The following is a 17,981-nucleotide window of genomic DNA, read 5'->3' as shown; positions in this document are numbered from 1 at the left end:
AATACCTGGCAACCCTAAGCCCCCCCATGGCCAGTCCTTTCATAGCTGCTGGATTCTTTACTGTGGGATAAGCTTTCCACCGCCCACGGCTCCTCCGGATCTCTCTCTCTAACTGAGTGAGCACACTACTTACCTTTGCAATGGAGGATTGTTTTTCTTCCCTCTGGCCTACTTTGCCCACTTGAATTACCTTCCCACCTCCAGTAATGCATGGCCTTCCCGTGACGTCTTTCTCCCCAACCGCGGTGTCTAACCTCTCTCCATAACTCCTCTGTCTACTCTCCTTGGCCTTTGGAGAACCACCGTGATGGACGTTCCAGGGAAGTTTGACTGAGCTACCTTGCATGCAGTAGATGCAGAATAAATAGTTCTTGATTAAACAAATAAACAGAGGAACCACCAAGGGATGACGGTGCATCCCCTTCCACTGGTACAAATCCGCTCAGTCCTGTTTTTGCTGACGGCGAAGATGTGGAGAAAGACGCAGAGCATGATTAGAAAGCAGCTTCATGGTCCAAAGTGCTAGGAGGATGACTCAAGAAAGTGCCCACAGCAAGAGCGTGTTAACTAAATGGACAGTTTCTGGTTCCGCACGGACCCCACCTGATGTGTATCGCATTGCGCAAGTAAAATGTTCCCATTGACTGAATGGTGTGCAGGAGGTGTTTATAAAAGAGATGCTGTTGTTCTTGATGACCTTCCGAAAGCTCTCGGTCCATCTCTAGAGAGCACTTATGGGCTCAGGAGAAGTCCCCCTGCCGCTGCCCCCAGCCCAGCTCTAAACAGGGATTTCTGGGGCACCTGGGTAGCTCCGTCAGCTAAGCGTCCAACTTCAGCTCAGGTCATGATCTCACAGTCCGTGAGCTCGAGCCCCACCTCAGGCTCTGTGCTGACAGCTCAAAGGCTGGAACCTACTTCGAATTCTGTGCCTCCCTCTCTCTCAGCCCCTCTCCTGCTCAGACTCTGTCTCTCTCTCTGTGTGTCTCTCAAAAATAAATAAACATTAAAGAAAAACAATTTAATAAAAATAAAATAAACAGGGATTTCTATTTGTTTGGTTCTGACATTCAGACAGAGGGAATGAGCCCTTCTCTCTTGACCTGTGCCTACAATCATGTTAATGAGTCATGCGTAGTGTGGTGGGGATAAAAATCCGTATGTCGTGAATTTGACTTTGCCTGTTGACAACTTTCCTGTTTAGAAAGGTGCATGCGCTTAGATGATGAGCCCAGGCTGCAGGGAGACTGAGCCTTGGCTCGTGGTACCCAGATTCTCAGAAAGTTTGACGTCTGTGCTCCGGAACAGCGTCAGAGATCCCACGGCCCCCCAGCCCAACATCCTGAAACACAAAGCTTCGGATCTCCTCCGCACAGCCCTCCGACCGGCCTTCGCTCAGGGCCTGGCCACCATCGGGAGGCGCGCAGTCTCCTTGAACGAGGTCCTCTTATCTCTTTACTCAGCCTGCCAACGAGAGTGCCAATTAGTGCCAATAATAATATACATATTAACAGATTTCTAGACCACAGTCACCAAAACACTAGAGACTCGTGACAGGGAGACCTTCCTCTGTGTCATCATTTAGCGTACCTACTGGGTACACGGCGAGCAATTCTTGCGATCCCTTCATTTATGTCTGCCCTGCACACTGTGGAATCTTTGTGTGATTTTAAACTGTCATTTAGTGGGGTAGATTGGCGAAAATGATCCTGCCACCACTGGATATGTTTTTAAATGAGGTCTTGGTTGAATTCTGGTTTAGTTTTTGAAAATCAGCCTTCTCGAATTTTATATTCTTCTCGGGTTATAACTGTCCCACCTCTACTGCCACTTTAAAAACTGCCAGTGTTTTTACAGTAAACACTCTATTGTGGATTTTCAAGGCAACTACAAAAATGTTTGCCTGGCAAAAAAAAAATTTGCTATCTAACATCATGCAACCCATGAATTATTTTGCACAATTTCATGTAAATCATTCTGAACAGACATTTTTGAAACAATTCAGGTGGCAATTTAAAAAAATATCTCTTTTGTTTTTTAACTTTTGCTATAAGAGGAAATTTCTAAAATTTAAGAGTTTATTTCTGAATTTTACTGACATACATAATAGGGTAAAAAGTTCGTAGCATATAAAATATATTTCTCCAGGGACATTTCTCCTTTGTTTTTTTTTTTTTAAGGTTTATTTATTTATTTTGAGAGAGAGAGAGGAGGGGCAGAGAGAGAGGGAGAGAGAGAGTCCCAAGCAGATTCTGCACTGTCAGCGCAGAGTCGGATGCAGGGCTTGATCTCACAAACCGCGAGATCATTACCTGAACTCAAGTCAAGAGTCGGATGCTTAACCGACAGAGCCACCGAGGCACTCCCTTTTCTCCTTAGTAAAATCAAGAATTCAGGGAAAGACCACCCTCCTATTTGTGGAACCTGTATCCTGGAACAGCTGATAGACTATCTTCATGGAAAAATTAGTCCGTACTTTCCAAGTTCCCATGTGTGAGTCTCTTTTGAATAGAAGTCTGCTCACATTATGGATGAATTTTCTGACACTTTGCAGTCTTGATGCTTATTTTCAGTCTTCCTACTTAAAAGTTTAAATTCACAGCTCAGGGATTTCTGGCGACAAGAACATTGGTGGCTGTGTTGGTCTGAAAAGATGACCCCATTGAGAGGAGCGGGTCAGGGTGGTCATAGTTCACATCTGATCTATACTGGAGGTTAGGGGAGGGAGCTTTACCCATCATAGCTTCCAATTGCACCGTCAAGATGTGGAGACAGAGTTTGCAACCGGAATAATCCCTTTAAGTTGTATGATCTACGCATTCGTGTGCTCAGATAAATTTTTGGACACCGTTCCATGCCAGGCTTCAATCGGAGCGTTGGGGAAAGCAAGGTCTCCATGGGGACAAGCATTTCATCTTTATATTTAGACGGAGGGGACAATCAGCCAGTAGGAAAACAAGATGATCTCAGAGTGTGGTAGGTACTACAGGGATCTCAAGAAGTAGGTGGGTGTGGCCTGGGGTTACACAGAGAAGGGGAGACGGGGCGGGACAGCCTTCTGGAGAAGGAGTCCTGGAAACTGAGACCTGAAGGACGAAAAGGGACCACCATGTGAAGGTCTGGAGGAAGAACTCTCTGGAGCAGAGAGGTCTACAACTGCAAGGAGCCAAGTCACAGAAAGGATTGGCAAAGTCAGGAAGGAACAAGTAGGCTGTTATGCCTCTGGCAAGGGATGAGATTAGAAACTGAGGTTGGAACGGGGGGTGTTTGCCACCACAGAATTTGATCTTCAACCTGAAAGCGGCAAGGAGGTTCCACAGAGAACAGTTCTTTTTATTGTGCCTTGGCATAATGGTGATCCAGTTTCTTTTGTTAAATGAGTATTCCTAAGAATCAACTTGCCACTCATCCACTTTACCAAGATTTACACATGGTGCGATCTTATTAAACAAATCATCGAGAGAGAGAGAGACAGCCACTCATTACACACCCAGATCACCCATATTCTGGCTGTCTTTCCTCTCTCTCATCAGCCGCCGGTGGCAAACAAAATCACTTAAGTCAAGTGAACGGTTTTAAATGTGTGATATCAAAACATGTTTTTAGAAACTCCTCGGAACCCTCATCCGTCGTTAAAATACATTCGCTTCGACGGACACTTTGGCCCTTTTTTTTTATGAAGCCTTTCAATGTGTTACCTTATCGGGTGCGTGAGATTTAGTCTGTCCTGCAGGAGAAAACAGACAAAAAGGGTCTCTCAGCATGAGTTACTCTTCTGTAAAGGTTATAGTAAACATGTCAATGCCTAATTAAGCAGAAAATTTTATCTGTATTGTGGGGGAGGCATTTGCTGTCTCTGACATTTCTTCTGGGGAATCCATTTAGAAGGACAAAGTAGACTGTGAAGCTGGGCTGGTCCGGAAAGCACAGCTTCCGGATGTCAGCAGGGAAAAAAAGCCAAAAACACTTATTTTCTCCTGTGTGAAAATGACTATATCGGCCGGGCCGATAATGGGGCGGGGGTTGGTGCATGCATGTGCACACCTGCGTGCACACACACGTTTGTATATTTCATCAACACACACACACACACACACACACACACACACACACACACACAGAGTAACATAAATTGCTTCCAACCAAATGCCAGGCCCTGTGCTATGCACCGAAAATGGTGAGCCAAGTAAAACCTGGCCTGGCCACACTCTTAATCAGTTGTGGTGGCAGAAACCTCTTTTTTCCTCCTAGATTTTTTTTCCACTGGTCTGTGGGTGTAGGTGTGTGTGTGTATGTGTGTTGCTATGGTTGTATAGCTCATAGATATGTAACTGTATGTCTCAGTTGGCCTGGAACAGCTCTGGCTAATGAGTGTCGTCCCAGATTTTGAGCAATAAAGCCCTTTTAATTCTCAAAAGTGACCCTGTTTGATTGATAAAATTTGCCTGTTGCTTTGGAGTATTTTGGCTCTGCAGCAACTCATTTATTCATTTTATAACAGGCTTTCTCCTTGAGCTTAATGATATGACTCACATACCAAATACTGATTTGCAAACATACAAATTAGTCCAGGAAAAAGAAAATGCAGTGGGGATGGGGGTGGGGATGGTCTAATTTAGTCATTCAGTTCTTTTAAGCTAGGTTTTCTTGCAAGGAATGACCACTTACTAATGGCTGCTCAACTAGACTGAGTACCTTCTGTTTTCATCAAACCAATTTATGGAACTAGAGACCAGCAACACTAGTTTAATGAAAACCCCACTGGTCAGCTTGCTAGGAGAGCAGAAACAGAACAACAGTGACAATAATGGTCAAATCTAGAATGAAACACAACCGCCAAGCTCATGGCGAAACCCAGTTTTTACATTGCATCTTGTTTTATGGTGCCATGTCCTTTAAATCGTGGGTTCTTGTCTCCAGCATTTCTCCCCTCCCAAGTGATTACCTACTTAGTGACATTTCCATAAAATGCCACTGCTTAACCTTTAACCTTTGGGTCTCCGCAAAGTTTTCTTATCCTTTAGGTTGGTCATAGAGAGTGGAGCGTAGTGGTTAGACCCACGGACTCTCTCATCAAACAGGCATGTTGTGACGCCGCCATACTAACTGGGTGGCCTTGGGCAAATTTCTTAACCTTAGAGCCTCAGTTTTCCCCATCCGTGAAGTGAAAATAATAATAGTTCTTCCATCGTGTGGGCAATCAGACAAAATGGAAGAAGGCATTTGCGGTGGTTAGCAGGGCTCCTGGGAGGTAGCAATTGCTCAATAAACATTCATCTTTACCAGCCACAGCAGGAGCCTTTGGAGTTTCTGACTGGAGCTGCCTTACGCCCAACAAACCCCTTTGTCTTCTATTCTAACTCGCTCTGCCTGCCTGTGGGACAGACCTCCATGCATGATCACTCTTTTCCCAGCTTGCTCGCTGGTGAATGGGAACATGGCACCACCCTAGGGTTTCTCCCAGGCACCCACCTGCACTCAGACGGGAGAGAAGAGCACACCAGGAAAACACTGCATTGAGATCACGCAAGCCTTGCAAATCTAAGACTGAATCTCCCTTGCTTTGGTCCCTCTTTAGTTGCATTTCATCCACGAGGCTCTGAAAAGGCCAGGTGAAAGAAATGAACACATGGGCATAAATAGTCACTTTCCCCATCTCTGTTGATGGATATTTGCCCATTAATTCCCTCTGCACCCGCTCTCTTGTGCCGCTCTCTCATGCCTTCATTTTCCCTATGCAATTACTGGCCCTAAATCCTCTCAGAGAAGGGAAGGCATGCATCCCCAATAGCATTTTGCATCTACAAATCAAACGTATAATTGGCATCTCATGACGGACACCCACAAATCACAAAGCATTTGAAATTACAGGCACAAGATCGAGAGGGCATTTTCAGCCTTGTCTGAAAAGGTCTTCGTGAACCTGTTTGCGAATAATAGGATAGCCCCCAAATCTCCCATTCCAACACCATTTGCTATTATTTTAAAATCATTATGTTTGCCGAGCTTACGTAATTTTTTAGCTATCGACGGAAGATTTTATTCGATACTCCGTAATCTCTCTTCCTGCCGTGTGACTCTCTACAAATAAAACTTATAACAAAAAGACACCGGCTATCAAAAATATAATGGCAGTGCATCTCAATTACGTGCAAGCACTCAAATAGGATTTATTAAGATAATTGTATGCCAGCATATCCAAGGCTCTCGGTAAACTTTACCACGGAGATGCCAAGGGTCAAATCTAGTTTTCTCGTGAGCCAACGTCCTTCTCCGTAAAGATCTGTTTTTATAGGGTTGAATTCCAGCCCAGCCTTCCTGAAAGTCATACCTATGAATTTAGCCACGGTCCGACTATCAGAGCGCTAGGTATTCCTTAAATGTGAATGTTATTAACTTGGGACTCTAGGCATTTAAAAAGATCTGTGACTCCTGTCAGTTAAAAAAAGGCCTTAGATAGCACACACGGGACACCATTTGGCTTTCTCCTGTGTCCATGGTTTGCAGTTACTAAAAGCGTAGATTCGCTCGCTCTTCGATTCGGTATTGGAAGCACTGGCTCCAAGCGGGGAAACTGGGATGGAATACGGGACCTGCCACTATTATTTCATATCCTCCTCTACTTTTCTTGCAGGCTACGCCCAGGAGGAACAGCTGAAGGAAGGAGAGGAAATAAAAGAAGAGGAAGAGGAGGACAGTGGTTCGGTAGCTCCGCTTCAGGGCAGCAATGACCCGGGGACAGACGAGGAGCTAGAAACGGGCCCCGAGCAGAAAGGCTGCTTCAGCTACCAGAACTCTCCGGGAAGCCACCTGTCCAATCAGGACGTGGAGAACGAGTCTCTGCTGAGCGATGCCAGCGATCAGGTGTCGGACGTCAAGAGCGTCTGCGGTCGAGACGCCGCGGACAAGAAAGCCAGCGCTCACCCCAAGCCTCCCAACGAAAGCCACAACTGCATGGATAAAATGACCGCCGTCTACGCCAACATCCTGTCCGACTCCTACTGGTCGGGCCTCGGCCTCGGCTTCAAGCTGTCCGGCGGCGAGAGGCGGCCCTGCGACCCGCGCAACGGCAGCAGCAAGACCGACTTCGACTGGCATCAGGACGCGCTGTCCAAAAGCCTGCAGCAGAACTTGCCTTCCCGATCCGTGGGGAAGCCCAGCCTGTTCAGCTCGGTGCAGCTGTACCGGCAGAGCGGCAAGATGTGCGGGTCGGCGTTCACCGGGGCCAGCCGCTTCCGGTGCCGGCAGTGCAGCGCCGCCTACGACACCCTGGTGGAGCTGACCGTGCACATGAATGAGACGGGCCACTACCAAGACGACAACCGCAAAAAGGACAAGCTGAGACCCACGGGCTACTCCAAGCCCCGGAAACGGGCTTTCCAGGATATGGACAAGGAGGATGCTCAGAAGGTTCTGAAATGCATGTTCTGTGGCGACTCCTTCGACTCCCTCCAAGATTTGAGCGTCCACATGATAAAAACAAAACATTACCAAAAAGTGCCTTTGAAGGAGCCAGTGCCCACCATTTCGTCGAAAACGGTCACCCCGGCCAAGAAGCGCGTCTTCGACGTCAACCGACCTTGCTCCCCCGACTCGACCACGGGCTCGTTTGCGGAGTCGTTCTCCTCTCAGAAGACGGCCGGCCTGCAGCTGTCGTCCAACAACCGCTACGGCTACCAGAACGGCGCCAGCTACACCTGGCAGTTTGAGGCCTGCAAGTCCCAGATCCTCAAGTGCATGGAGTGTGGCAGCTCCCACGACACCCTGCAGCAGCTCACCACCCACATGATGGTCACGGGGCACTTTCTCAAGGTCACCAGCTCTGCCTCCAAGAAAGGGAAGCAGCTGGTGTTGGACCCGCTGGCCGTGGAGAAAATGCAGGCTTTGTCGGACGCCCCAAACAGCGATTCGCTGGCTCCCAGGCCGTCAGGTGACTCTGCCTCTGACCGTGCGGCCTCTACAACCGAGCCGAAGAGAGAGAGCAAAAAGGAAAAACCGGAGGAGATCGGCAAGGACGAGAAAGTCCTGAAGAGCGAGGAGTACGAAGACGCTCTCCAGAAGCCGTTAGACCCTACAATGAAGTATCAGTATCTAAGGGAGGAGGATTTGGAAGACGGCTCCAAGGGCGGAGGGGACATTTTGAAGTCGTTGGAAAACACCGTCACCACGGCCATCAACAAAGCCCAGAACGGGGCTCCCAGCTGGAGCGCGTACCCCAGCATCCACGCGGCCTATCAGCTGTCGGAGGGCGCCAAGCCTGCCCTGCCCATGGGATCCCAGGTCCTGCAGATTCGCCCTAACCTCACCAACAAGCTGAGGCCAATTGCCCCAAAGTGGAAAGTAATGCCGCTGGTCTCTGTGCCCACCAACCTGGCCCCATACACTCAAGTGAAGAAGGAGCCGGACGACAAAGACGAGGTCGCGAAGGAGTGTGGGAAAGAAAGTCCCCAGGAAGAGGCCTCACCTTTCAGCCACTGCGACGGGGATGCTTTCTCCAAGAGCGAAACCCCTTCCGAGTCCAAGAAGGCTGAGCCTTGTCTCCTGAAGGAGGAGGCCAGGCTGGTGGAGGAGGGCGGCGAGCCCGAGAAACGCCCGCCCCTCGAGCCAGCGCACTCCCTCAGCAACGGGTGCGCCCTGCCCACGCGTGCCCCGGCCCTGCCATGCATCAACCCACTCAGCGCCCTGCAGTCCGTCCTGAACAATCACCTGGGCAAGGCCACGGAACCCCTGCACTCCCCTTCCTGCTCCAGCCCAAGCTCAAGCACAATGTCGATGTTCCACAAGTCGAGTCTCGGCGTCATGGACAAGCCGGGCTTGAGTCCTGCCCCCACGCGGCCGGCCAGCGTGTCCAGGCGCTACCTGTTCGAGAGCAACGATCAGCCCATCGACCTGACCAAGTCCAAGAGCAAGAAAGCCGAGTCCTCGCAAGCACAATCCTGTACGTCCCCACCTCAGAAGCACGCCCTGTCTGACATCGCCGACATGGTCAAGGTCCTCCCCAAGGCCACCACCCCAAAGCCCGCCACTTCCTCGCGGGGCGCCCCCATGAAGCTGGAAATGGATGTCAGGCGTTTTGAGGACGTCTCCAGCGAGGTCTCGACCCTGCATAAGAGGAAGGGCCGGCAGTCCAACTGGAACCCTCAGCACCTCCTGATCCTACAAGCGCAGTTCGCCTCGAGTCTGTTCCAGACGTCCGAGGGCAAGTACCTGCTGTCCGACCTGGGCCCTCAAGAGCGAATGCAAATCTCGAAGTTCACGGGGCTCTCGATGACCACGATCAGCCACTGGCTGGCAAACGTCAAGTACCAACTTCGGAAAACGGGCGGGACGAAGTTCCTGAAAAACATGGACAAAGGACACCCCGTCTTTTATTGCAGTGACTGTGCCTCCCAGTTTAGAACCCCTTCCACCTACATCAGCCACCTGGAGTCGCACCTGGGTTTCCAAATGAAGGACATGACCCGCATGGCGGTAGAACAGCAAGGCAAGGCGGAGCAAGAGATCTCGCGGGTGTCGTCGGCTCAGAGGTCTCCGGAAACCGTAGCTGGCGAAGAGGACACAGACTCTAAGTTCAAGTGTAAGTTGTGCTGTCGGACATTTGCGAGCAAACACGCAGTAAAACTCCACCTGAGCAAAACGCACGCCAAGTCACCCGAACACCACTCTCAGTTTGTCACAGACGTGGACGAGGAATAGCTCTTCAGGTATGGGTTTGCTCCCAGGTGACGGGACAGTAGCCTTGTGAGGAGCTTCTTGTTGGGAGATGGGTCTGCTTAGAGGCAGCTCACGTCTCCCGGTACCAAGAGGACAGGAGCCTGCTGGAGTAGGACTTACTTGCATGAGACACTAGAACGCGATAAGTCCTAGCCGCTCTCCCAATGTCTCCAGATTAGAGTTGGTGAACAGACGGACACGAGTTCAGAGAGTTGGCGCGCGCAGATTTTACCGCCTCACGAGGCGTGATCCCCTTAGGGACCCCAAGGCCCTCCAGCCGAGGCTACACCTCACTTTAATTAATACGTACAGACCGCCCCCCCCACCACCACCACCACGGTCCCGTCTCACCCCCTCGCCTTCCCATAGCGATGCTGATGACGTAGGGAGTGAGTTAAGGCTGAGCAAGCGAATGAGCGTTGCAGAGTTCCTGGGGGCAGCCGCTGTGCAGAGATTTCCTACTCAGCTCGTGGACTTTGCTATTATTGCTTGCAATCGATGCTTTTGGCAGCTTCCTTTCAGCGATCGCTGCTGATACCTGCCCCGCCCGTCCCTCTGTCTATCGCCTCCGTTAGGGTTGCTAGGAAAGGGCATCTGGCCTGTAGTCAGACGGCAGAAAAATATTCACTGCAGAACACTGGGGTGAAGAGAGAGGAAGCTTACTTTCTTCTCTCATCTTTCGGTTTTCTTTAGGATAGACTAATATGAGCGTCGACCCTTAACAAAGATAGATGCACTGCATGCCCTCGAGAGTTTATTTTACCTAAACAAACAAAGGACTTTCCGAACGCCCATTGCCAATGCACATGGGGTCCCGCGGCATCCAGATAATTTGCATCATGTATCATAGAAGTTCTGTGCCTTGTATAGTCACTGGTGCCCAGACTGTCTATGTCACCTCCAAGAAAGAGGACAGAGGCCAAGGTCAAATGCCTTGGCAGTCTTGCCACACCGGCCGTGTCAACTGTTTTCAAGGCTGGGTCTTCACCCAATACATTCATCTCTCTTTTTTGTATTTTGTCTACTTCCTTTTCTCTCCCCTTCAGCATGACCCCCCCGCCACATGCTAAGGACCTCCACACATATTCAAGTTGTCCCCCCACCTCGGGCCGCGCCCCAGACGGGGACCCGACCTGACTTACAGCCTCAGCACTTACCAGTCCAGTCAATGTCACGCTAGGTGACAGCTTAGTTCCTTCAGTTCATTCACAATAAGATACGAACAGCCGATAATACTGTATCCGCCCTCGCCACCCCCACCCCCCCGCCTCGTCAGAGCCTTTGTTTTTAAATAGGAGACTTTCAGATCGAGCCACAAAGGTATGAGCCCTGGCAGACCTCCCAAGCAGAAGGAGGGATATTTATGTGGGTGCGGCTTTGGGCTCACCTCACGTCAGGTGGGGAGAGTTGCTGAGCGTGAGGATGGTCAGGATGAAAGAAAGGGTGGAAATCTGGGCCTGTCCCCTCAGTGAGAAGATCTAAGAGCTTCTGATAAAGGGGAACCCGTCCTGTAGGTCCGATGGCTACGTGGGCGCAAATGAAGACTATTGTTTTGTTTGCATGTTTTTATCACGATAATTAAAATGTGCTACCAGCAGATTCATGTCTTGCTTTCCAAGCATGACTTGTTCAGCTCACACTATTGAAAGAAAAGCCAAAATTCAGCTATTGGATCTCTAAGTGAGCTCGGGGCTTGGCGACATTCTATTTATTTGCTATATAACATTTTAAATCTTATGTAACTTGCTATTATACTTTCTGGTCCTTGAAAAAGAAAAAAAAAAAAGGTGGATATATACAGAATACCCAGAGAGAAGAGAGATGTTTCCAATCCCATAGTGGCAGGGTCCAAACCATGGTCAAGAGGACCAATAGGTAATGTTTATTTGTGCTACAATAAAGACCAATTTTCCACCTGTTAGGTTTGTAATCATTCTTTGGGAAAAAAATTAATATCGTTGCCAAAACATCGCGGTATGTAAATAGAGAGATGGGAGAAGAAGAAAGCCTTAGTCAAAATCGGAATCGTGCATGTCTGTTCTGAGGAAGCAAAAGTAAACTGATCATTTGGAAAAACCTACACGAAAGGCCCTTAACAAATAAGGTAAATACAAAGACAGGATAGCTCTTTTCTCATCCCTCCGCAGGCTTTGGACTTTTGAAGCACCGTATTACAGAGTAAATCACTATATGAAACCAAAGCTCCGTTCTTATATAAACACCGTGATGCTGTGCTTTCGAGCTAGGATGACAGAAAACCAAGCTTGAGTATTGAAGACTCGTTCAAAGCAGTAGGAATGTACGTGTGTGGTGTGTCTGGGTCAATACTAAAGATAAGACAATCTGCCAGAGTAGCTCCCGACTTTGTGCAGAGATGGCTTTGTGATGCTCTGGTCACCTCGGGAGGCACGTCCTCTCTTAGAACAACACTCAGTACGTTGCCCAATGCTTAGAATTATGCATAGATGTTTTTAAACGATCACAAAACGAGATGGCTGTTACCCGGCGCTCTGATTTTAGCTGGTGTGCGTGGTACCACAAGTTGTACCAAATGACACGATGTTTGAGAAAAGCGTGGTCAAGAGTTTATGGAAGAATTGGGAGTTTGCCGTGTCTGTGTTCTCCGCAAGATGCAAATTCTGCCCCGAATTTTCTTTCCTTTCTCAGATAGGTCTTGAACCCTGCACGGTGTTCGGCCAAATAGGAAAGGCGACTTTTCGTTAAAAATTAATTAGACAACATTACATTGTGCAGCCCTGTTTTAGGACAGAAGTGTTCTAAAACAATTTCAGTCGGTATTTGTACATACCTTTAAAAACCGCATGCTCTCGAGGAACAGAAATTAAACAAAGAGCAAATCAACGAGTCTAAAATGCTTAAAGACTTGAAATTACAGTCATTTCTGTGTAATGCAGCGTGCAAGTTTAGCCGCACACCTCGTCCCGAAATGGGGGGCAAGAATGCATTCGAGTCCAAGAAGCAGCCACCTTTGCTGCGGGCGATTTGAGAAAGACACACTTTCAGGGTCAACAGCATGTAAACTTGCCAAATAAAATACAAGATGTCCAGTTACATGTGAATTTCAGATAAATGACGAGTTTGTAGAATAAGCATGTCCCAAGTATTGCATGGGCCATATTTTTACTAAACAAACAAAAAAAAATTACTCATTGTTTATCTGAGATTCCAATTTAACTGGGCATTCTGTATTTTTATTTGCTAAATCTGGCAACCCTCACAAATGGATTATATCGCATTCTGGAAAGACCGAAGGGGCTGGATTCATTAATGGCCCTTTCCTTCATCCATTAGAGGAATATTCCTCCCTTCCTTCCTCTTTACCTCCCTCCCTTCCTTCCTCCTTCCCTTCTCCTTCCCTCCTTCCTACCCCCCTCCTTCTTTCCCCCTCCCTCCCTTCCTCCTTACCTCCCCCCTCTTTTCTACTTCCCTTTCTCCTTACCTCCCTCCTTCCTCCCTCCCTCCCTTCCTCCTTCCTTCCCCCCCCACTCCTTTCTCCTTCCCTTTCTCCTTACCTCCCTTCTTTCCTCCCTCCCTTCCCCTTCCCTCCTTCCTCCCCCCTCCCTCCTTTCTCCTTCCCTTTCTCCTTTCCTCCCTCCTTCCTCCCTCCCTCCCTCCCTTCGTCCCTGTTTCCCCTCCCTGAGTCTCTTGCATCTTACAACAAACACTGCTTGTGCTTTTACTACGCACCAGCCACTCTTTAGCAACGGACGCGTAATGGGGAGCCAGTAGGCCCTCCGATTATAGTAGCCAAATGTGCTGGCCCTGTGGCAAGTGCTTTACAAACATTATTTCACTTTATTCTCACAAACAGCCCTATAAGTTAGGGCTGGATTCCACCGTGTCACAGGGGAGGAAGAGGAGGCAGAGAGATTCCGGGTGAATTCCCACAATCTCGGACCCTCACTCATTCGCGATCACCTACCCAGAAGGTTATCGCTCCAGGCCACGCACCACCCTGATCCCGGGCAATAAACCAGTGACCGGGACGAGACTCTGCCTTGGAGGCTCACGGCAGGCACACAGATGGGCAGCTCTGGGGTACATGGTCAGTGGAGCACACGGGAGGGGCGTCTGCCCCATCCCGGGGTGGGGGGGATGGGGAAGCCCAGGAGGGGAATGAATGGTGGTTTCCGAGGCTGCCCAGGATGCATCCACCGTCTCTAAGATCTGGCCCACTTCTGGGTCTATAAAATGTGGACACAGTCCTCCCGTCCTAGAAAACTCTGAGAATTAACGAGGCCTGTGCAATTCTTTCCCAGAAAGCCTGGCAACCGGTAGGTTCACAGGAAAAGTTAGTCCTCCACCGTCCCTGCCGGTTTCCACCACGTTCCTCAGCCGCACCTGCAGCATGTGGGACGCGTGGGCTCTTCCCAGGTGGCCCCGTGGAAGCCTCCACTTGCTACTTGATCATAACGATAGCAAATGACAGCAAAACTCCCACTTCCTGGCCTCTTCCGCGAGCCAGGCATGGTTATTCATATCATTCTAATTTGCAAGGAGCTCTAAGCGTTTCGGGATTTGTCCAAGAGCGCACAGTAAGGGCAGAGGCGGACTCAGCCCGGGACTGCTGGACACTCATCACCTTCTACCGCCTCTCGGCTCCTCCACCGAGAGAGTTTCAGATATTGAAACTGGGGGGGGCTGGAACTGGCCCGCAGGGTGAAGCAAATCTCGCTCTCTTATGATTTCCTTGTCCTGTCAGGCAGTTGTACATTTGCCATATAGCGTCTAACCAAGGAATGACCCAAATTCCAGGAAAAATTCACATGTACAGTTTGGCTTGGTTTGTTTTTTTGTTTTTGTTTTTTGGTTTTTTGGGGGTTTTTTTTGTTTTTTTTGATCACTATCCTGACTCTCACTTGAGGGAAGCAAACTGAGAATTCAGGAACCGGGTCGGCTACAAGACTCGCGTATTTCCAACGCAGCAAGAAACAAATGTGTAGCCTGTTGGAATGCGCTCATTTTATGCAAGCGATCTGGCTTGACTCCCTCGCACATGGCTGGCCCCCCTCTCTGTGGCACTTTCCTCCTCATTGGGACCTTCGAAATCTCAATCCTGACGGGTATAATTTGGTGCTTTAATATAGAGTAACATTATTTTTCATTTACTCCAATCTGCGATCAGTATCATCTTTTCATTTAACCAGATGCAATTCTTTTTTCTTTCGCTAAATTGAAAATCCATGAGCGACAGGGAGTGCAATGTTTTAATTAGCTCATATTTTTTATATGGATTTATGTCTTTAAAATACATTTGTGTAATTCTTCAGCTAAATTAAAAACGTCTTTCCGCGAAAGTGAGGAGGGGAAAATAAAGAGCTGAATTGTGTCATTAGCTTAGGTAGATACAGATGGGGAGAAGGACTTCGTGGGGGGCCACACGCGCGATCACCAGATCTTCTGCCTGGGCCGAGGCTGAACTTGCCCCTGCACGTAACAAAGTCTTTGTCTATAAAGATTTCTCGAAAATGGCTAGAGGAGGGATTTTTTTTTAAAGGCCCCTCGTAAGTAAACAAGCAGCTACCTTCAGTGAACGAATTCGAAACCGAACCAGCCGCCAAACAAAACAGGCGGAAAAAAAAGAAAAAGTCATAATGATAAACAGTTTCCCCTGCATTTCTCTCTTTGTCTTTTTTTTTTTTTAACTATCAAGTTTAAAGCTTTCCACGGTGCTTTTTTTCTACTTTATAGAAGACAAGTGACATTCTGTGGTAAATGGGAAGAAGCACCATGCAGAACTGAAATCTCTCTAATGCACTGACACTAACTTGCCCTCTATTGTTGGCAACGAGCAGGCACTCATGATTGTTCATCAAACAGCTCCTAATGCAGTTAAAGCATTCAGCTATAATTTCTCCTTGCATTTATAATTACTGTCATAGACTGCACACCTCGGTGAGCAGATTAAAGCTATAAACTATTTAGCCACGGCTCTAAGACGAGGAACTTGATTTGTCTGGCAGGAGTTATTTGTTAGGGATCCTGACACTTCACATAAAAATGACTCAACTTGATGAAGAACAATGCAGTTTTAGCAATGCAGGGATTTTAAATCAGTCTCGACGCCACGCCCTGCAAGACTCGCAGGGCAGTTTGTGGGATGATATGTAGGCCACGGAGATCATGTTAAGGAGACCACAAGAGGAGGTGGGGGGGGGGGGGCTGCTTTCTTTCCCCGACTCTCCCCTCTGAGAGAACAGTTTGTTGCAAATCAGGGCATGTCATGTTCTCCCATGAAATCCAGGGTGAATGTCACATGAGGCTCGCCTGGCGGGGAAACGGGATGCCAGGAGCTGAAGGCGCCCATCACCTCTGGGGACTTTAGAGAACTTTGTGCTGCTGTTGAGAGCACACACCCCACCCCGGAGCCCAGGCAGCCGGGGCTATGTGGAAAGTGGTGGTGGTGGTTTTCTCCTGGAATGGTCTTTATTTCTTCGGGTTTTTTATTCTTTTTTATTTTTATTTATTTTACTTGCAGGAGATTCAGCATATATTTGGGGCACAGAGGGCGTTCCATTTGGGGTCATCTAGCGATGCTGGGGAAAATTCAAAACCAAAATCCGTGTTCAAGTTGACGAGAAAGACTGGCAGAGACTGGGTGGCAGTAAATACAGTTCCTTCCTTCTGCAGTTCGTGTGGAGGATTAGCTAAAACAGTGCCTGGGCAGAGCTCAGCGCTGGGTCTGGCCCGCAATGCGAGCCCTTGATGAATTTCATTCTCCTCTTTATTTCCCGCCTTGATCACCTACCTCAAAAAAAAAAAAAAAATCCCCTTCTGTTTGCTTAAGGCTTAAATCAAGATGTGGGATGGATTGTGCCATTTTATTTGAAGAAAGAAGGAGAGCCTATGTGTACAGATTTAATTAAATCAGCTCCGGGCGGTGGCGGGGGTGGGGGGCTGGGGGTGGGCAGTGGCGGGGGAGGCAGTGGAATGGAAGCGTCCGGTGGTGTTCGGGGGGCCCCGAGAAAGCACGGAGCATCGCGGTACCGTGCATCTCTTCCCCTCTGACTTCTGCTTTGCCTCGGTGCCCCCAGCTACCTTGAAAAATTCCACTTGCTCGAGTTAAAAATCACCAGTGGCTGGGCCATGCTTAGCAAGGTCTGCGCTGGAGTTTCAATGCGGATAATGATGGGGACGAGGTTGATTAAAGGTGGTAAGAAGCAAAGTGCTTCAAACAGTGCTTGGCTGTGTCCGCTACCACTATTGTCCTTGTCGCGATCGATACTGACAGAGGATTGACATTTATGGCACATTTACGGTGTCCCGCTCTTGTACTGGGTCGTCCCCACGTATTGTCTCCATCAATCTGAACCCAAAACTCTACAAACAACTCTGACGGACACCCAGCTCACAGGTGAAGAAACCAGCCTCAGAGAGGTGACGTCATCCCCAAGATCACAGCGAGCGCCGGCTGCAGGGCTGGAAACCAAGTGTGGGCGAATGAATGACTTCCCTCCCTCGAGCCACGATTTTGGCCGAAACGTCTCTCAGCCCCTTTCTGGCATCCCCTGCGTTAAATTCCATCGGGCGCTGCACCAAAGTAGGAAAAGTGTGAGATGGGAACCCCGTCCCTGAGTTCTTGGCAAGTTACTTTGCCCTTTGAGGGGCAGGGGGAGGACAAAAAGAAAAAGATATCAGTATCCCAAAAGCCCAAACCTTTGAGACAACTTCCTGCCACTGGGGCCCTCCAGCATATTGGCAGTTTCACCATGCATGGGTTTATCTGGTATTTTTTCATCTATGGAGGGAAAAAAAAAAATGATGTTTCAGGTTATGTTATTTTCAATGCTACGTTACTCGATTTCACAGTCAAATAATTCTATTTTGGTTCACCAGAGGTTTTTGTCATGTTTAATTGTTTATGACTCCCTCCTCCCCCATATTTGCTGCATCCCCCTGTGCTACCTTCTGGTGCATTCTCTGGTGTGCGGTAACCATGGAGATGGGTCCCTATTGGGTAGCATTTGCTCTGGCTTAGAAGTCAAAGGACCAATCAGGACCTCATTATCCCAGAAATGTAAGAGAATGAGAAGTGAGAGGATGCCGGAGTGGAGGGGAGGCCTGTCACAAAGTCTCGGGACGCAGGGACGTCCTGATGCCTGGAAATCTCAGGAGGGAGGCGATAGGTCAGCTAAACTCAGGCAGACGTCCGTGGGCTCTGGAGCCACTGAAGCCTGGGTCCCAGGACCACATCTCCGCTTTCTAGATGAGGGACCTAGGGCAGGTCACGTCACCTCTCTGACCCTCAG

The 17,981-nt window shown here is 48.8% G+C and overlaps 1 protein-coding gene across 3 annotated transcripts in view; it reads left to right on the top strand.

Annotated features, from left to right (window-relative positions):
- The window catches only part of TSHZ2 (teashirt zinc finger homeobox 2), a 405,751-nt gene that overhangs the window by 261,528 nt on the left and 126,242 nt on the right, over positions 1-17,981 (top strand). For 2 of the 3 annotated variants that reach the window (XM_042980129.1, XM_042980128.1), the window contains exon 2: positions 6,632-9,701. In XM_042980129.1, the coding sequence (XP_042836063.1) occupies positions 6,632-9,693 (3,062 nt within the window). In that variant the 3' untranslated portion in view covers positions 9,694-9,701. Of the gene's footprint in view, positions 1-6,631; positions 11,630-17,981 lie in introns of those variants that run through there. The other variant, XM_042980131.1, reaches the window with a different exon arrangement.

The sequence above is a fragment of the Panthera tigris genome, chromosome A3 (genome assembly GCF_018350195.1).
Source record: "Panthera tigris isolate Pti1 chromosome A3, P.tigris_Pti1_mat1.1, whole genome shotgun sequence".
NCBI classification, from domain to species: Eukaryota; Metazoa; Chordata; class Mammalia; order Carnivora; family Felidae; genus Panthera; species Panthera tigris.
The sequence above is the reverse complement of the archived record's forward strand: the minus strand, read 5'-3'. Positions and strand labels throughout refer to the sequence as shown.